Here is an 18,566-nt window from a genome sequence, read left to right on the forward strand (position 1 = left end):
GTCATACAAGAGCTACTCGGTCTTTCTGCTTTTGCTGCAGAATGGGAAAAATAATGTTCAACTATCTTGGGATAAAGCCCCTAAATACTTCTGTGGATTTGGGCTTAATTCATGCCACACTGCGAGGAGTGAGACAGAACAGAGATTTGGACTTTGGCCATCCCTGCTCTCAGCTTAAGGCTTCCCACAGTTCAGTTCTTTCTTCTTCAGTAGCTAGGACAAAGAGCTGGCTTCGCAGAACACAGGAAAGCACAGGAGTGGTATTGCGTAACCAGCACAATGAGCGGACCACCATCATACCATACCTCTTTTGGGGCTGGTGGAGGTGGAGGGGGATCTTTGATGACCTGAAAGAGCCAAACATATAAAAGCATAAGGAATTGCAGCATTCAAAAGCCAACATAAAATTTTAAGAGTGAACTGTTTCCATCTGAGTCTCCCACATCTGCTTGCAAACTGGCAATCGCCGCTGCCCAGTCCCTTGGGTATCGATTACCAAGGCCTTCTGGAAATTAACACCATCCGCCTAATAGAAAATAACATCAATTGACTGGCAGACACTCTTTGGGCAGACGCGTCTGCCACTTTGCTTCCTGACCGGATAAGACTCAGTCATTCTAAGTAATAGCCAGTGATGAAACCCTATGGAGTTAATTAGCAAGCCTGGGAGGAAAAGCATCCCAAGGTCTATGTGAGGTCTTGCATAATCCTGCACCAAGATGCCTGCTTCCTTGTGCCGTGCGGCTGGATAATTTCTGGCCCAATGACAAGTGTGAAATGCCTTCTGGTAGCTCAGGCTTCACCTCTAGACGTCCAGATCGTTTCCGCAGATCTCACATTTCAGATTTTCATACTTAATAATTTAGGTATGTAGCTCCTTGACTGTTCAGTGTGGGGCACCTGCAAGTGGGAGTTAGGTTCACAAGGCTTCTTAAACTGTTTCTAGATAAGGCCTACTCTTAGGATAATTCACTTACACTTACATTTAAACCTCTACCTACAATTTCTTCCTATTCCCTTTCTCACATACGTATTGTAGATCTCAGGGAGTTCCCCAGTACTGACAGGGATCCTCCAAACAGTACAGGGAGGGGAAGAGGAAGGTGGTGACCCTCTTAACTGATGAAGATGAAAACTAACTGCACAGCCGTTCTTCCACAAGAAAAGCAGGTTTGTAAGCTAAAAAGAAGTACTTCAGCTATATCAAGTCATTTTTTTGTGCTCGAATATTCTATAGAAATGGCTAAAAATACCCCATGCATATAAAGGAGTTTGTTTCTGCTATGCCTTAGTATTATACAAACATAACCAAAACTGTCCGTGATGACAAACACTCAAGTCTTTTAATACAGGATTAAGTACCTTAATCGAAATATGGCTTCACTCTGTGCTATTAATTATAGTAGTTTCATTTACTCTGCCGCTGCCTATCAGTAATGTCAGTGCACAGATGTACAGCATCATACGTAAAAGAAATATACTTTTCTTGACCAATAATCCAAGAGTTTTCCTTCTTGATTTACATTCCGAGTCACAGTGCCACAAGACAGTTACTAGTTACTGCCAAAACAAGCTATGGACTTTTAGCGCTGGACACAGGAATTGTATCAAGTACGAGAAATAAGTTATGGCAGCCTGGGAAACGTTTTTACACAGTGCTTCAGGTTTAAGGTACTGAATTATTCATCAGGCAAGCTCAGAGTCCTTTGAGTGGATTGGAGAGCCTACTATGATTTTAATCAGACGTCCCTTTGCTGCTATGATGTTGCAAAAACATGCCAAAAATTACTTTTCTTTAAATATTTCTGAATACTGTTTCTTCCCACCCATCAGGAATTTTCAGAATACTTAACAGAAATCAATTATGTAATTAGTGAGACATTCCCGAGAGCCAGATTGGAATTACCGCCCTAACTTTACAAGAAACACCACCGCAGAGGGATCACGGGACAGACTCTGAGAGATAATTGGATGCTGAGCAACATTTTCCAAAGCATGAAGATACTTAATTCTCACTGAAAGCAATTAAAAGACTGGAAACAGTAAAAGAGTACTTTCAATATATTAAGGGTCACCTTATCTTACTGAATTCCCATTCTTATTTCCCTTTTTCCTGTCTCTAACGATCATCTCAAAAAGATGTATTTCGCTGCCAGGACTGCAAGCTGTACAGGGGTGAAAGGCCCATCTAGGTTGTGGCTTTATATCAACACATATTAAATGGCAATACCACTCCACTTTCTATAGTTCCACAATTCTTGAGTCTTGCAATCTCTCCCAAGCAAAGACAACTTGGCATACTAAACTTCTTTGTGATGCATGCTGAAGTTCACTGGGGCCCTATGCCTGTTGGTATTTACAGAATCAAAATTTCTACCCCGCTGAATCAAGAAGAACTCTGTTGGACCTCACTGGGCTTCAAAAGTCAGAAGTCAATGAGAGATTTTGTTTGACTCCCTGAGCAAAGAATCTAATCCTATGCCAGCTGCTAAACTCCCTGAAGTTACAGGGTAAACTCGATTTGAAGCTAACCAATACATTAATTAGCTGCTATTTCTAATAGCTTCAGAAAATGAAACTTGTTTTTAATGTGACACTGGTGTGAGAAAATAATCTGCCTTGAGTAGCAGACACTCACCCCTGCTGACAGAAGTGGAATGTAAATGCCTGCATCCTTATGTTTCCACAGGCTACTCACACTCTCTCTCGCACACGCGCACACACAAAGACTATTTTCAGTCTTGTGTGATATTTCAAGTGAAATCAGTAGAAAGCTGTTTTTAAAAAAGAAAAATCTGAGGAACCCATGCAGCTTTGGCAGAAAACAATGCACATGTAGCACGAAACCGCACATACTGAAGACCATAGTATTGAAAATTAACTTTTTCTGAACTTGATTCAGACTGTTTAAATACAGAAGACTGAATAATGCTGCTGTCTTATTAACCCAATGCAGAGATGGACTACTTCCTAATTTTGTTTTCGTTTCGTTTGTTTTGCTTTATTGTTATCATCACTAGGCAAAGCTGCATCTCATTTATTTAGCTGCAAAGAATGAAGACTTGAGTTGGAGGAGAGCCGATTTCTTAAAAAAAAAAAAAAAAGAAAGAAAAAAAGTTAGTTGCTTCAGGCAACAGTCCCCTTGATCTGCTCATTAACACTTTTCAAATGTTCGCATGATGTGGGCATTAGGAAATGTCAGCACCAGAGCCTGAAGCCAGCTTGAAGCGATCATATGTTCTGATATTGAGGGAAGAGTGAAAGAACTGTCAACAGTGAACTGCCTTTAAGAAAAAAAAAAAAGGGGGGGGGGAGGGGGAAGGAGTCCCCCTACCCCAACTTGTAAGTGTACACGGACCTCACAGCAAGGAGCGCTGTCAAGACGGAGTCCAAGCAAGGATGAAGAGGAGTGCCAGAGCACCCGAATGAAGCTCACCCCTTGGCCTGCAGGTGGGAGGGATGATGCACTCACGCGGCTCTGGACGTCATTCTGTTCTCTCCGCAGCACCTCTCGCCACTCTCTCTTCTTTTTGATCCTGAAGCATGCAATGCTTACAAGGTTTGAGGGCTGCTGCTTTCTTCCTTGCTCCTGCTCTTCATCCCATGAAACCAGATGCTCCCCTCTCCAGGCAGCAGACTCAGAGGAAGGGAAGAGGAGGTCCTGCCTGGCCCTAAAATGCTGCCTCTCTTGTCAAGGACACTGGCACTGAAGCCCAAAACTACATTGTCATTACAGAGTCATCACTGGAAAGAGAATTCCTGCTCTCAAGGGACGGAGATGCTGCAATAACTCCTTACTGTAACAGAAGGAAAATGCACAGTACATGCAGTGTTGCTATACCATGGGAACTGACCACTGACTTCTGAATACTGACCAATGTGAACAGTATTTCAGCTTTTTCACTAGGTTGTACACATGTAAACCTGATGCTGAAAAAAAAACCCATCCACTTGGCAAGTGATTAAAACTGCACGTGCAACCGAATACGACGTGATTGTCTGCACTTCCCATGCATGGAGACGCATGGATTATGTTCTGACAGTCATATTCAGCTAGCGACAAAAACCAGCGTTTTCGTGAGGTAACTCGTTCTGAGAGCTCTGACAAACTAAAGGAACATTAGGTTTCCTGATATCAGCCAACTTATAAGGAAGTTGGTTCGTCTTGAAAAAAAAGAAAAACTCAAGAAGTCAGGAAGAGGGCAAAAGAAAAGCAGCTGCTTTCAGAAAAGTTCTCTCTTGAGAACAGATATGATGATCCCTCTCAACAGCTATGAACGAGTAGTGAAACAACTGACTCCAAAGTATGTCTGTCGGTAGCTGACAGGAGACACTGAAAAAAAAGTTACCTGGCTTCGCTTAAGGATTTAAATTATATTTTACATGTGTATTTTTAAACTAACTAGACTTTGAAACACAAAATGTTTGCTTTTCTACCAGCACAAGTCTGCTGCAATGTTATTTTCTTCATGTCCTCCAACTCCCTCTCACCCTGCCCCAGATGACAGACCTACGTGAAATGCCTTCCTGTACCGCTTCCTACAGACAGGGAGTGTAGAAACTAAGAAGTGCAAAGATGGTCTGTGAGTCAAGGTTAGCCAATTACTTTAAAATAAGAAAACAGGAAGCTTTCTTCTTGATCTTGAATCTTCCTTTTCCACAGGAAGGGTTGCGATAGAAAATGAAGTAAAAGGACTAACAGACACCCTCCCTAGACTTCTGATGGGACCATGGAGAATGAGACAGAAAATCTTTTTATTAGAGAAGAGCTCATAGTTTGTGCCTCAGAAACCCCAGACCACAAGGATGCAGATGGGGGCTGAGGACCTCTTGCCCATGGATAGCCTGGTGCCTGACAGACTACCCCCAAGCTTTCAATTACATGGGCTTCAGCATGGTCAGGTGAGAAGGCTGGTTCCTCTGCTGCCCCAGGTTCCACAAGCCCGAGACAAGACAAGGAATACAGTAACAACCAGGAAGCATTCTCCACTTCCCAAGTCCTCAGCGCTGCCATTAAAGTACATCAATAATGAACTTCACCAATTTAAAAACCCCAACGCGCAAGGAGATGGAAGGAGAGTTAGTGAAACATTGCTGACTGCTGCTAGAAGGATAAAGAGTGCACTCAGATGAAGAGAGATGCAATGTGTGCAAGGGATTATTAAGGCGATAAGGGATTTCCAACTTGAGAGCCCTTAATGGACTACAAATACCAATTTTAGTGATACTACTTTTAAAATGGTCCTTGATTTCAGGATAACATCTGCTTAACATTATGGCCAACAACTTTCAAATAATAGAGAAAAGGCTTTTATCAAAGACTTCACAGAAATGTAACGCATGTGCTCATTCAGTAGAAAGCCAATGAGCAGCACAGCAGCATGCTGGTGCTGGTTCATGTGTGTGTGGGCCTCAGAAAGCACTGCTAAGAGCACAGTCCATGGTGTTGAAGCTGGTCTCTTCTGCCATTTATTGCCTGTCACTAATGAAAGAAAACTCCCTCAACAGATGGCTTACGTCACACGTAGCTCTCCTGTTACTTAACCTATCTCCTCTGGTATCTATGTTTCCAAACCTGGTATGAGTTACAATCATGAGTCACACATCCAGTGACTTTTTCTAATAGTCTTTACTTACCACTTTGCAGCAGAGAGGCCAGAACCACCAGAGCAGACCGAGTGCTACTAACAGTAACAGAACAAGAACAGCAATAAGCGCCGCTACTCCACTAGACTGCAAAGAAAGAAGAAAGTGTCAGTGGATGTTGCAAGTAACTGCTGCCTGGTTTTCCCACTGGCCCCAAAACAGCTTCCTACTGACTGACAGAAAGCCCAAATGAATTGTTCCCACTCATTGGATCCTATGCTTGCGAATGGAGAAATTCCTCATAAAGGATCAAATTCGTATTTGGCACAAGTTCTAAGTCTCCTCAGTTCCACAAGTTACATAGAAGGTAAGCTGGGATGTTTCAACAGCAGCTGCCTATCACAGTGAATGGTGTATCAACACTAAGAAGAGGGAGGAGGTATGGCAAGATGCTCTTCGTGCTTCTCATTCCCTACACAGGCTGGGGCCTGCAAGTCTCAGGTATTCTAAGGGTCTGAACACAGTGTGCTGAACACAGCAGTACTGATGCATATATTACATTGAAAATGACAAAACTTTGAAAACTGCTTTTTTCTGCCTACCTGTAAATCTAAGTTCAAATTAAGTCAATTCAGTCAGGGGTAACAGGCCCAGCCAGGATTATTTCTGCTTAGTCAGTGGATTCATTTTGATGTAAAACTGATATCCTTGCGGTAAGAATGAGGCCAAACTTGAAGAAAAAAAAGGGTACATTGCTAAGAAACGAGCTGTTAGACACAAACAGGGAACGCCTCCTTCTAAGTCTGTGGATGAGGGGTGTCCTTCTGCTCCCATGAGGACACAGGTCTGTATGGATTGGTGGGTGGGTGGAATTTTAAGGAGTCTCTACTAATAATACATATTTAAGGCTTTTATGCTTATCGCCCATATGTCTGGGGCACTCACACTGTACAGAGTATAGCACACTAAATCCCTGTAGTGCTATTTGAACCTGAAGCCACTATCCTAAGAAGTTCCAGGAATTTGAGTGTTACTGCTTCCAGCAATCTTGCTTTTAATGAAGAAATGAGCAGCCCATCTCCCACCACCTCAAACCCATATCTTGTAGGTGTTTTTATTCTTACACTTGGGTGTTCTGTGCTGCTGTGCTGATTTAGAACAATACTGAGAAAAATGCAACAGTGATCTTATGACAATGGAAGTTATTCAGACTTCAGCTGGGGAAAAAGGAAAGGAGGGACACCCAAGGAATCACTAGGGCTGGAGCACAGCATGAGTAATTCTAAGTGAGAGAAGTTGTATTGGATATACACCATTGCAAAGGGAAGGAGAAACAGAGCTTTATTCCAAGTGGTATACCACATGGAGGTGCAGTCAGGCACACACATTTACGAGAAGCAGGTAAGGTGCATGCCTCAGTGCCTAGATGCAACATATTTTTTGTTTGTTTTCACTGCAGCAATGTGCATTTGCTAGGGGAGGCTGTAACTTGTAACTCTCATCTACCAACTAGCCATCAGCTGCTCAGCTATCAGAATTAGTGGAACAATTCTAGCAGTGACCCATTTCTTGCAGTTGCCCATCTGCTACTATGGAAACAGCAGTTCTCCTTGTATGGAGCCGTCTTTGCTGCAACATGTATAAAAGGAAAAAAAAAAAAAAAAAAAGATGAAAAAAAAAGGATGATCAGAAGTACAACAGTTTTTGCTGTCAATGCACAACTGTACTCATTCTGTTTCCTGTTAGAGAAAACTTCTGACCACAGAGAAGCACTGCTAGAGAACAGCAGAGGGAGGACAGCCGTACCCAGCACCATGGTATGATCTGCTCTGCATCAATGCTTTCTTTTTACCTATCTGCGCAATCTTAGCAATCTGTAAGGGGGCATGGGGACAGATTTCACATGCTTTCTCTGAAAGGACTAAGATAAAAAGAAAAGCAGTCTGCTCTTGGTCACCAGCATCCTCCTGCGACTGTACTGTCCTTATGTTATCATGCTGAGAGGCTGCTTCAGCGTGCCTGGGTGTAAGACTGAAATGCTTCCCAGTGATAATGAGGCCTTTAAACAGAGCTCAGCTCTCAGTCCATTCAGGCTTTCTTCCTGAAACTGAAGGGCTCAACTGAGATGACTCGTAATTTCTACAGCTACCCAAGTATTTAGTTTTTAAATGAACAAAAGAAAAATGTCATTTTTTTCTCTTTTAGGTTAATTACCTGCAAGCAATAAAAATACCGTTGGAAAAATACATGCTGAGGAGCAGAAGGTACTGTTCTGTATGCCTCTATACCTGAGAGGGATGCTGTGCTAAAGTCACACTTTACATGAGACAAATGTAAAGCAACACAGTATACATGCACAGCACTCTTTCAAAACCTCCATCCCTACACACTGGTCTTGTGTCTAACTGCAAAAATTTTGTGTCCTGCCTGGGTAATAATACAGAAGAAACTAACGGAGAACAGAAATGCAAGGTTAGGAATTTTATATATTAACTTAGAAAAGTCACTGACTGCGTAAGGATGTGGTTTATCTGAGAAGCTGATTTTAACTCTTTTTCTGTAAGCCTATGATAAAAACATAGCAGGATGTTCACACTACCTTAACCCCAGGCTTACCTTAGGTACTCCAGCCTGTGCTTTGACAAAGACCATCTCCCCTAATTAACAGAGTTATTCAGGCCCTTTCGTTATTCCTTATTCAGGCACCAAAGTTCAGTGTCTAAAGTTACGCAGCGTTAGCATCCTCCTGTAGCATTAGAACCACCCTCCACACCCAGCCTGAAGGCCTGAGGTTCTGCCTGCTCAGCTTCCGCCTGCTCCCACCGATCCTACTCAGTGGAACTGTGCTGGAATGGGACCCCAGGTGACTGTGTCACAGCTGGCTCTCAAGGCACGATTATATTTAGAGCCAGCAAGTCTCTGATGGCATGGAAGCTTCCCAGTATTTTGACAGCCACAGCTGCACACTGTGCTGAAGTAATTTGCTGTAATATATTTAGCAAAATACAATTCACAAGCTATAGAAGAATCTATGCCCCACACAGACAAGGAACACACAGACTCTGCTTGGATCTCAAGGCAGAGCTGGCTGGGGTAGCCACTGAAGCAGGTAGCCGAACAGATGCAGCAGCAATGTAAGGAGAAACCCTTCTAACAGAGCCTATGTCAGAAAGCAAAGGTCGATCTGCAAGCCTGCCATGTAAGAGATGGCTTTCGTGTGTTATTAGGAAGTCTCAAATGATACATACGGCAATACTTCACTTACGTGGAATCCTGCAAAAAAAATCTTCCTATAATAAAGCTTAAATGGGAAGCATTAGGGAAATTGTTACTGCAAAAAAACCCTCGTCTGTAACCCCCGACACACACTTCATCAGGGAATTCAAAATGGCTGATAAAAACTCTTGTTGTGTGTAGTGGTGGTCTAAAACAGATTCTAAGCGTGTCTCAAAATACAGAGAAAGCAACTTAGGACATATAGGTATGTATGTGTGTATGCACCTACATATCAAGAAGTCATGTATCATTAAATTATGTATGTTCTGTAGATGTCTGCACTGCACAGGTGTATTTTTCAGTTAGGTGGATTTGTGCATTCTGTACACCTAACGGGACGGTGAGGTTCTCTGCACTGAGAGGTCATGCAACGCTAAAACTACAAGAGAAACTGGATTTCAGGATTTTACATCGAGTGATGTCAGCCATTTACTTACACATTCTGAAGCGGTGATTGTTAATGAGCTGGACATGAAAGACTGCCCTTCATTTAAGCTCACCAAAACTTCCAGAGTTCTGGAAAGAAAAAGAAGAAAAAACATCAGCAGCCATGAAACAGTCAATGAAAGCGCATACATGCTACAGAGGCACTTGTATGTACACACTGTGCAACAGAGAAAATGCTCAAGAGAGGAAAACGGGAGTCGGGGCCCCTGAGCTGCACTAGACGTTAGAAGTGACTTCACAGACATCACAACACTAACGTGATGGCTTTGTGTTACCAGTTCTGGAAACCTCTGTTGACTTTCAAGTGATTGAGATACTTAGCTGCTACAGGGTGGGACCCTGTGGCTTTTGAAACCAGTCTTTGGGCATTTCAGACCAAGCTTTCTTTCCCTCAGTTTATGCTGCTTAAAGTGGACAGTACAGTCTCCTGCAGGCACTGTGTTGATGGCGATTTGGAAATAATTTTAGTCTTCTCAATAGAGAGCCGAGTAGAGAATATCCCTTCTCTATTCCACATAGTATAAAATACTCCAAAAAGTTTTACATCAAATAAATTGAAGTTCAGCTGTAAAAACATTGTTTCATCTGTTCCATGAACATCTCTTTAGTCATAGGCAGACATTATGGATAAAAATGTCGGATAATTATAAATGGTCAAGACTTTCTATAAATAGTACATAAACACTGCATACAAATAGTATGTGGTTTACATTTTACAAATTAACCCTAGAAGAAAACAACACATGGTGAATGTTAAACATAAGAAGACTCTTCAGCTTCTCTGGCTTGGATTCCCAAGATTCAGACAGTTTATATTATGCATAGATGCAATTAAATAAAAATATAGATATCCATGAACTAAAATGATTAATCATTTATACCGTTCTTAGATGTCATGAATTTTTATTCTGGCACAAATGCTTTAGTCAATATGGAGTTCAAAGCTATGTTAACTAATTTGGCTAATTTCTTTTTCAGTTTTAGTAAAAATGAAGTAAGTTGCTTCCACTAAACTCATTTTTAAATGATCTGTGTTATGAATAATTGATCTAACAGAAAGAATAACTCTAATTTACTTCTAATTATTACTGGAATAAATGAATCAGAACAGATGAAAATAAAAAATTAATTCAGTTCCCTTCCAATGCACTAAATAAAGCAAACTATACCAAAACTCTTGTTGGTGATGAATTTTTTTATGTGATGCTTTTTATTACTTTTTTTTTTCGTTTTCAATGTTTTGCTTTGCCACTTTAATGAGAAATGCTGTGAGAAATTTCAGCATGACAATTCTGCTTGAGTCTGACTGCAGTGCAAGAGGATTTCATGCTGTGCCTTCTCCTGATCAGAGAAGGACTTAGGTACAGGCTGTGCTGCTGAAACACAGCCCAAATTGTGACGCGTCCCTGAAGAAATTTGTGTGTTCAAACTCTTACACCTTTTCAAGATTTGTGCATCATGGACACAGCACACTAAGTGCTTTGCTGTCCAGGTCACTAACCTATCGCCTGGTTACATCAACGTGACTTTTTCTGGTGTCCTGAGGTCGCATCCTTTTGCACCCTGGTCACACCACTGCATTAACTATGCCTGTACAGGTGTTGCTGCATCACAGAATCATAGAATACCTCAAGTTGGAAGGAAATGACTGAATTCAGCCCATAAATACTGAGGAATCCACAGCACACAGAAGTATTTTTGGATGGTAACTTAGGTTAAGCACAAATTCCAAGAGGGAGGATTAATCTCTTAAAATGTTTCGTTTTCCTCCATTAGCCTTGTCTTTTTAAAGCACGACTTGGAGAAACATGCCACAGGCTCCACACCAAGTTTTACTCTTGGTTACACCCAAGAAAGGGTATTCACCGGAGTCATCTTTCCTGAACATAAAATCTATTCCGCCTTCCTACTTTTCCTGAACTTTCCAAAGTAATGGTGGGTGCCTTCCCGCTGGCTGATGCCGTAACTGGGATTATATTGTTTGGTTCAAAGCCTGCTAGCCTAGCACAGTAAGAACCTTTCCAACTGCTCTAAATCCAAATGTAGTACACCAAGTAATTTTGATTTTTAAATGAACGTATCATGTTCTTTAAGAACCTAGATCCTTACATACCGCCTGCACTGACTTTATTTCTGATCATATTTTAACTGTGTCTAAATAGTAGGTTTCGCTCAGCTCTTTTATCCTTGGTTGGAACCATTTCTGTAGTTTCTCGTTGGGCAAACCTCCCACTGAGATCAAAAATAATTCTGCCTATGCACTAGTGAAGAACTGCTGGATTTGGCCAGTAGTGTCTCACTACAGCTGCTGCCAGCTACCACAGTCGGATTTCCAAAAAGCTTTCAGATGCTCGCTTTTTCCCTATTTCATTCTTTTAAAAAAAAGTGAATGCGAGTCCTCGATTTCCTTTTTTTTTTTTTCTGCTATCCAATCAATTGCCTTTGCTGCCTGGCAATATCATCCTTCCTCCTGACCCATGTGCGTTCTTGTCAGAAATATTTTCTAGCACCATTTCACAATGTTTTTATCCTCCGGCAGTTTGTTCATTTGCGCGACGTGCTACTACCGATCCCAAACCTTCGTGGTTGACAAGGAAGGTGCATCAGCGGCTGACTACCATTGCCAGCACTGGCAGGCACTATCTAAAATGTCACGTGTTTTTCAGCTGAGCAACTAGGAAACAAAACATGCCTGAAACTTCAGAAGAGAAGTACTGTTGAGGCATGTTCTCACTACGCTAGCAATACCTCTAACTGCTACTTGTGTTTAATTTTATTCTCCTGTATAAGAAAGCCTACACAAAAAACTGCAAAGTCCACTAAAATGCTAATTTAAATTATTTCATACAGATCTTCACAAAAGTAGGCTTCCACATATCCCCTGGATCTTTAGGAAGCAAATTACTTCTTTTGCAGCAACACTTCCTACACTTACACCTCCGGGCTGCCCCCACAAACTGACAGGTTTGTCAGCAAAAATCGAGGTACACATTGTGGCTTATCCTGGAGGTGGATATTCTAACTCACTAAAATACTGCATTTAACACTAAATGTTTCAGTGTGTGAGAGACAGAGTTATCTTAGGAATTCCTGGACCTATGACTTAGGTGCTGGGCTTTGCTGGCTTCCCTAGAAAAATCCAGCTTTCAAGACCTAACAGTCGATCCTGTTAAACTTCTCACTCCATGTCTGTCTTATGCTCTAAAGCTTGAAGCAAAAGTCACCCTTTTTTCTTGTACATTCCCTGTGTCATGCAGCAAACTACATAATCCTGCTGCGATACATATTATTTTCTTAAATTTATAGGGACAGTTTGCTCTTGCCTTCATACGGAACATCTGTATTAGTCTTTTTCTAGCCATGTTCTGTAGCAACCACACCTGGGCTATTTGCCACTGCGAGCTGAAGTCTTGGCTAAAACATGCAAGGTTTGTCTAAATTGGCTATTAAGAAATGAACCTATTTTTTCAGATGGTCTTTGCTAGCAAATTAAGCACGCTCCGGAAGAACATCTTGACCGATACTAAAGAAAAGGATTGTTGCCCAGGTATCTTGGGGATCTTGACATTTCCTTGAACTCACTAGGTGGTATGAAAAAATTGTATAATAGCTGAGATTTCTAAGTGGACGAGTGCCCATGTTTGTACTTGACTGTGCAACACAGAGCTGGCCTCTGTTGATGATGTCCCCTGACAGGCCCCACTCAAACAGGGATTCCCTGGTGGACTGAGAAGTGGTAACGTTACCGCTACTGTCTTCTACTAGAAAAGGCAGTTTTACGTTCCAGCCCCACCAAACAACGTTAGCCCAGCTGATGTGCTGTACAGGCCTGAGAGCTGCCCTCCAGCTCCATTCATTTACCTAATATTTTACCTGGGGTTTAGGAGAAAAACAGCGAGTAGGGATGTTTATAATCTCTTCTCTTACACGACTTGCCCGAGTCCCAGAGGGGTGGTGTGCTGAGTAAGCAGAGTCACTGAGACACAACTCCGTAACTTTAAGCTCCTTTTCTTGGCTTCAGAATGCAGCCACACTCAGACACCAGGCAAATGACAAAACAATTCCTATTAGAGCACATGAGCTGGTGGAAACAGATCCTCAAAAGCAGCACAGAAATCTCAGGCCAGCCAAAATGCTCAGGAAGAAATTTGCCATTAACTGAACAGAAACGTACCGCAAAGTCTGCTCAGGCCAGTTACTGAAGGCCATTTATTACTGACAGCCACTACAACAAGGGGTTCGCCCATATTTTTTAGGAGGCGCCACTGAGCAAGATCCTGTCACCCTCTGGGACTGAACTCTGCCACCAGCGAGGTCTACAGATCCGACTATCACTCACAGCCACGCCTCCGTACACCATTCTGGCAATACAGACAGCCCCCGAGAAGGCCACCAGCAACATGTGTGTCGAAGTAAGAACTGGGTCCACAGCTGAATGACCCCCACGGACTGCGGCAGGAGATGGTTTCGAGTCCCTGATGCCACGTGCCACCTCGCTACTGTCAAGCTCTGCATTCCCCCAACCTTTAGCTGTCAGACAGTCTGACAGATATCCCAAGCAACAGGCTCACTGAACACATCAGCTATCAGAGCAGATACAATGCAGTAGGAACAACCAGTTTCCCTATCAGCTTCCATTCTGATACACTGCTGCAGGGATGAGCCACTTGAGATCTTCATAGGAGCTGATCATACTCGCTCAGTTCTAGAAGCCACAGAGTGAACTCATACAGATAATTATCTCATCTTCAAAAGGATGAACCTGTCAACATACAAAGTCATTTCTTTCCTGAAATTGTCGTGTCTGTAGGGTATAAGAAACAGGTTTTTTCATTTCTTTAGCATACACCTGTTTGATGGGCTATGTGTACTCCTGATTCATATAAACACTATGCCTTCAAATTTGGAGCTCCAAACACCAGGTGCCCTATTCCTTCTACTCACTCATTCGCAAACATCCAAAAGAAAGACATACACAGAAATACATCTAGTGTTTACTAGTAACTGAACCCATGTGTGAGGCTTTCAGCTCAGCACTCTGCATAAACTCCAAATATTTTCAAAATAAAACTGACATTCAGCAGTGATTCTATTTTTTGGGCACCTTTCCCACTGGTGATTATCAGTATTTTGTGAGTGTCGGGTTCCTTAGTAAAGCTCAAATCAGCTAAGAGCTGAACCAGCCTCTGTCACCAGATAACATTCCTAAATCCTTGGGCCTCTGCTGATACTTTTTTCTGTAAACTGGAGGAATACAATTTTAAGGGTTATGAGGCTGAAGTGATTTTTCATGCCAGGCTTTTGGTCAGCCGGTCATAAGACCATACCTTCAGTCTCCCTGGTGGAGGTGCTCAGCATTGCCTCAAAAAATGTCTCCACAGGCACTAAATGCCTGGTTTTATAAGTCTGTACGGCCAGAGCTCCCAGCAATTTTTTATGTGATTACATGGCTACACTTGTATTATCTTAATTGCTTTCCAAAGACTCAAGGAAAATTGCCTCATCTTCTGCCGAGGTACATCAAGAGTGCGAGACAAGAGAAGAGAAGGTGTCAGTGTCCCACCCTGGCACTGAAAGAAATACTGTGCTGGCATGTGAGGCCTGTGTTTGGACCCTCACTGTGCTCGATTCACTGCGAGTCTGTTCACACCCGAACAGCACAGCTATGCAGGTTGAGGGCAGACTGTCCCTGAAGTAAAACAGACTTTCTGACACAACCCTATTTTTGCAAGGAAAGGTTAGATTGACACTAGGTTTGTACCAGCACAGAACAAAACCAAGTGCTGAGGTCTTGAAAGCTGCTGCAGAACAGCACATCTCCTCAGGGCAACCCCAAATAAAACCCACAAAGACTCAGGAAGCGTAAATGTTATTGTTGCTGTAGCAACCCAGGAAGACACCCTCCAATGCCCCGCTAAAACCTCACCTCTGCCATGTGACACCTTCTGTGTGGGTCACAGTGTGGATTTTACATCTGTGCACACAGGAAGGGGAAGCAGACCCCAGGGTAACAGTCAGAGGTTCTAACAGCGGAGGCCCGCTCACGCTGTGCGCAAATACCCAGGCCTTCCTGCTGTTATACCCTCGAACACAAGGAGCCGATCAGCTTCTCTGCGTCTAGCTTGAATAACACAGCTGTGGGAACAAGTCTCCAGGGAAAGGCCAGCATGGCCCCTCACACTGTTCCTCAGAAACTTTTGCAGCAGTGCCAAACCCAGCATCTTTGTCAGGCATGTAGCTCATTCCTATCTTCTGATCACTTCTGACACAGAACTTGAGTAAAGTGTAATCAAAGAGATGGCAAACTTGATCTAATAAGCATGTGCAATTAACATGCTGTGCAGATACTCACAAACTATTCCTTTTTATGTACCACAGTCTAACATACAATTTTTCAGTCCATCCTTTTAAAGCCATTTCACTGTAACAGGAAAAAGTGTGGGTTTTATTTACGGTTCATAGCCCTTGCTCAATGTGGAAGGGATTCTCCTATATTTTGTCTGTGAAGTATCACTTCTTGAATGCGAATCAATCCTGGAAAACTTAGTCTGAAAAGGGCTTTTAACAAATGTTCTTGTACAACCAAAGTTAACCACAAGATTCTTGCAACTTTAAACTGCATCAGTCGCAGCCCACTGGCCATTCTAACAAGTAATTTACAAAAAAATGTAACCTGAGAAGACCCAACGATTGCAATTCTTTCTTTCCTTTATGTCCACTGCTGTTTTATTGTTACAGAAGTGCAACGTGTCCCACTGCCATATGTCACTACAGCTCTGGTCTAAAGAATTTCATACCATGTGAAATACAGCTGACATTTCAATCCACAGTAACCTATTTGCAAAGTATTCATTTGCTCCTTACTTTATGAGTATCCAATAAAAGACTGCCATTTTATGACCCATTAAAAAAGATGAAAAAATTAAATAAAATTGTGAAAGACATTTGCTGCAAGTAATAAATAATTTGCCTCCAGTTTTCACGCACTGAAAATTAAACTGGCAAATGCTCAAAAAGTTACTAAAATTATGGTGACAAAGGTATTTTAGAATCAAGTGCCAGCATTAAAATAGCTAAAATGCTGTACATAGCAGGAAGGAAAAAAATAGATCTATGTATTCAAAAAGGGCGCTATCCCTTGTAAAAAACCTACCTCCATCAATTCATACATAGCTTTAATACACACTTATATTGGTAAGCCAGTAGTGAGTGTGTGTGTGTGTGTGTGTGTGTGTGTGTGTTCTAAATACATCTATACATACATACGCATCTGTGTGTGCATTTGCATACATATATATAAGTGTACAGCAATCGCACCCTCGAAAATCAGTAACAGTGGTGGGAGAACAGTTTGGTGGAACTACAGATTTAAACACAATTTTCTGCATGCCTCTCACTTTACCCCCATGTAATTTACCATCACCTCCACAACAGTCTGGCAGCACGAAGGGGTGCCACTGGGACCACACTTCATTTTGACAGTCACCTGAAGGATGGGGAAACTGGAACACACTTGACTGACACTGGCATGTTCAGGTTTTTAACCTGTTGCCGAACAACACTGACCTCACCTCAGGATGCCAAGTGAAAATTTTAGTGCCAGGTGAAGGCTGGAAAGCAGGGTAGTGGCACACACAGGCAGACAACTCATGCTCAGCTATAACATAGAGGAGACAGCCGTAGGACTCTGAGTGATTTGCGATGGTGTCTCAGTGGGGTCAGCACCAATTTCGCTGCAGGGACACAGGGGTTTCATTTGACCAACTTGAGTTTGAAATCGTTGGCCACACATTCTCACCGACAAAGCACAGAGGATCCTTTCTCCTGCTCTCAGTTAACAAACGCTCCAAGACCAAAAATCTGACTCTGCATCTAGGGACACACCCCTGCAGCAACAGGAGGCAACACAAAGCCACAGAGGAAGGTATTTCAAGCCCATGCTTCCAGTTTTGTTGCTGTTCCTAGATCAAAAGTGCCAGCTGTGTAAGGACACGGGCAAGTTCCCTTGGAGCACGGTTACAAACATTGCCTGCAGTTGTTCAGTGCAGTTCCACTGGGACGAGGGTCATCTATGGTGGGAAGCACAGGAAACAGTTCACTCAAGCCGATGGGACTTGTACTGGGGACATTTCATAATCTGCAGTTACAATAAATGAGCGGAGTTGTTTTCCTCCCACCAACCACGCAGGCATAAAAAAGGAATATTTAATTATTTTCCCACGAATAGCAAGACCTGTACTCTATGGAAATCATTATGTGGTTTTGCTAACGAATTAGTACAAACTCTCTCCCTCCACACCCCTGCCTTGGTGTAGCTTAGCACTGGCATAAATTCAAATTGTAGTTCCCTTAGGATCCCCTCTTGTTACCCCAGAACTATCTAGCTTTCTCAGCAGTGGTCTATATACTGTCTATTTGGGTTTGGCTTTCCACAGGAAACGGAGGGAAATGCAGAGATCCGTAAGTGTTTCACTGCTGGGAAGTGCTAGTGAATTTGAACGACCTGGAAGCCAGCAATGAATTAGCTCTGATCTCATGGAATCATGGGAACCTGCAGTAACAGGGTATGAAATGTCATTATTATGTTAAATTAGTCTATTAATTCAGCTCAGGATACTATGTCCACTGCATAATATTAAGCACTTAGTTCTGCTCACGCACTCTTTCTTAATGCTCTGGGAACACCATGTGCCCTATTGAGGAATGTGAAGGACTGCATTAGAAATTACTACTGATCTTAACATCAGATCCATATGTCTTAGGAGCCTGTTAGCCTATACAATTCATTGAGGATGTTTCCATCTGTGAATAGTTCCCATTATAATCTAATTGTGTCAAACTAAATGTATTTCTAAAATATTTTCAGAAGTTAATATTGATAACGAACATTAAGCCTAACCCAGCCATATTTCTGGCTTCCCTCTAGCTCAGTTTATTCTGCTAGCTGTTTTGGAGGGGGGAGATCGTACCATGTCAGTAACCAGTGACTGGTAACCATACCCTTTTTTTTAATTATTATTTTTGTTGGAACAAAATGCTTGCATAGGAAAAAAGGAAAGCTTAAGTGCCGATGCTGAAAATAAATGCTCAGTCTCAGTGACTTTGCAAAGAAAGTAATTAGTCTGGGTGGAAGAGGATCTGATCCATGGCAACTTTCTTTACTTAGTGCTACTGGGGAAGAAGATCTGTTCACATTGAAGGGTAACATTAGTATCAAATGGATGGGCCTAACTAGCCTCGAGTACATCCAGGATGGA

The 18,566-nt window shown here is 42.3% G+C and overlaps 1 protein-coding gene across 1 annotated transcript in view; it reads right to left on the minus strand.

Moving 5' to 3' along the window:
* ANTXR2 (ANTXR cell adhesion molecule 2) overlaps positions 1-18,566 on the minus strand; it is a 114,512-nt gene that overhangs the window by 49,503 nt on the left and 46,443 nt on the right. The window contains exons 11-13 of the mRNA XM_086463933.1: positions 9,300-9,378; positions 5,638-5,733; positions 306-347 (exon numbers count right to left, since the gene is read on the minus strand). Of these exons, the coding sequence (XP_086320059.1) occupies positions 306-347; positions 5,638-5,733; positions 9,300-9,378 (217 nt within the window). The remainder of the gene's footprint in view (positions 1-305; positions 348-5,637; positions 5,734-9,299; positions 9,379-18,566) is intronic.

Source organism: Leptosomus discolor, chromosome 4 (genome assembly GCF_034619465.1).
Source record: "Leptosomus discolor isolate bLepDis1 chromosome 4, bLepDis1.hap2, whole genome shotgun sequence".
Lineage (NCBI taxonomy): Eukaryota > Metazoa > Chordata > Aves > Leptosomiformes > Leptosomidae > Leptosomus > Leptosomus discolor.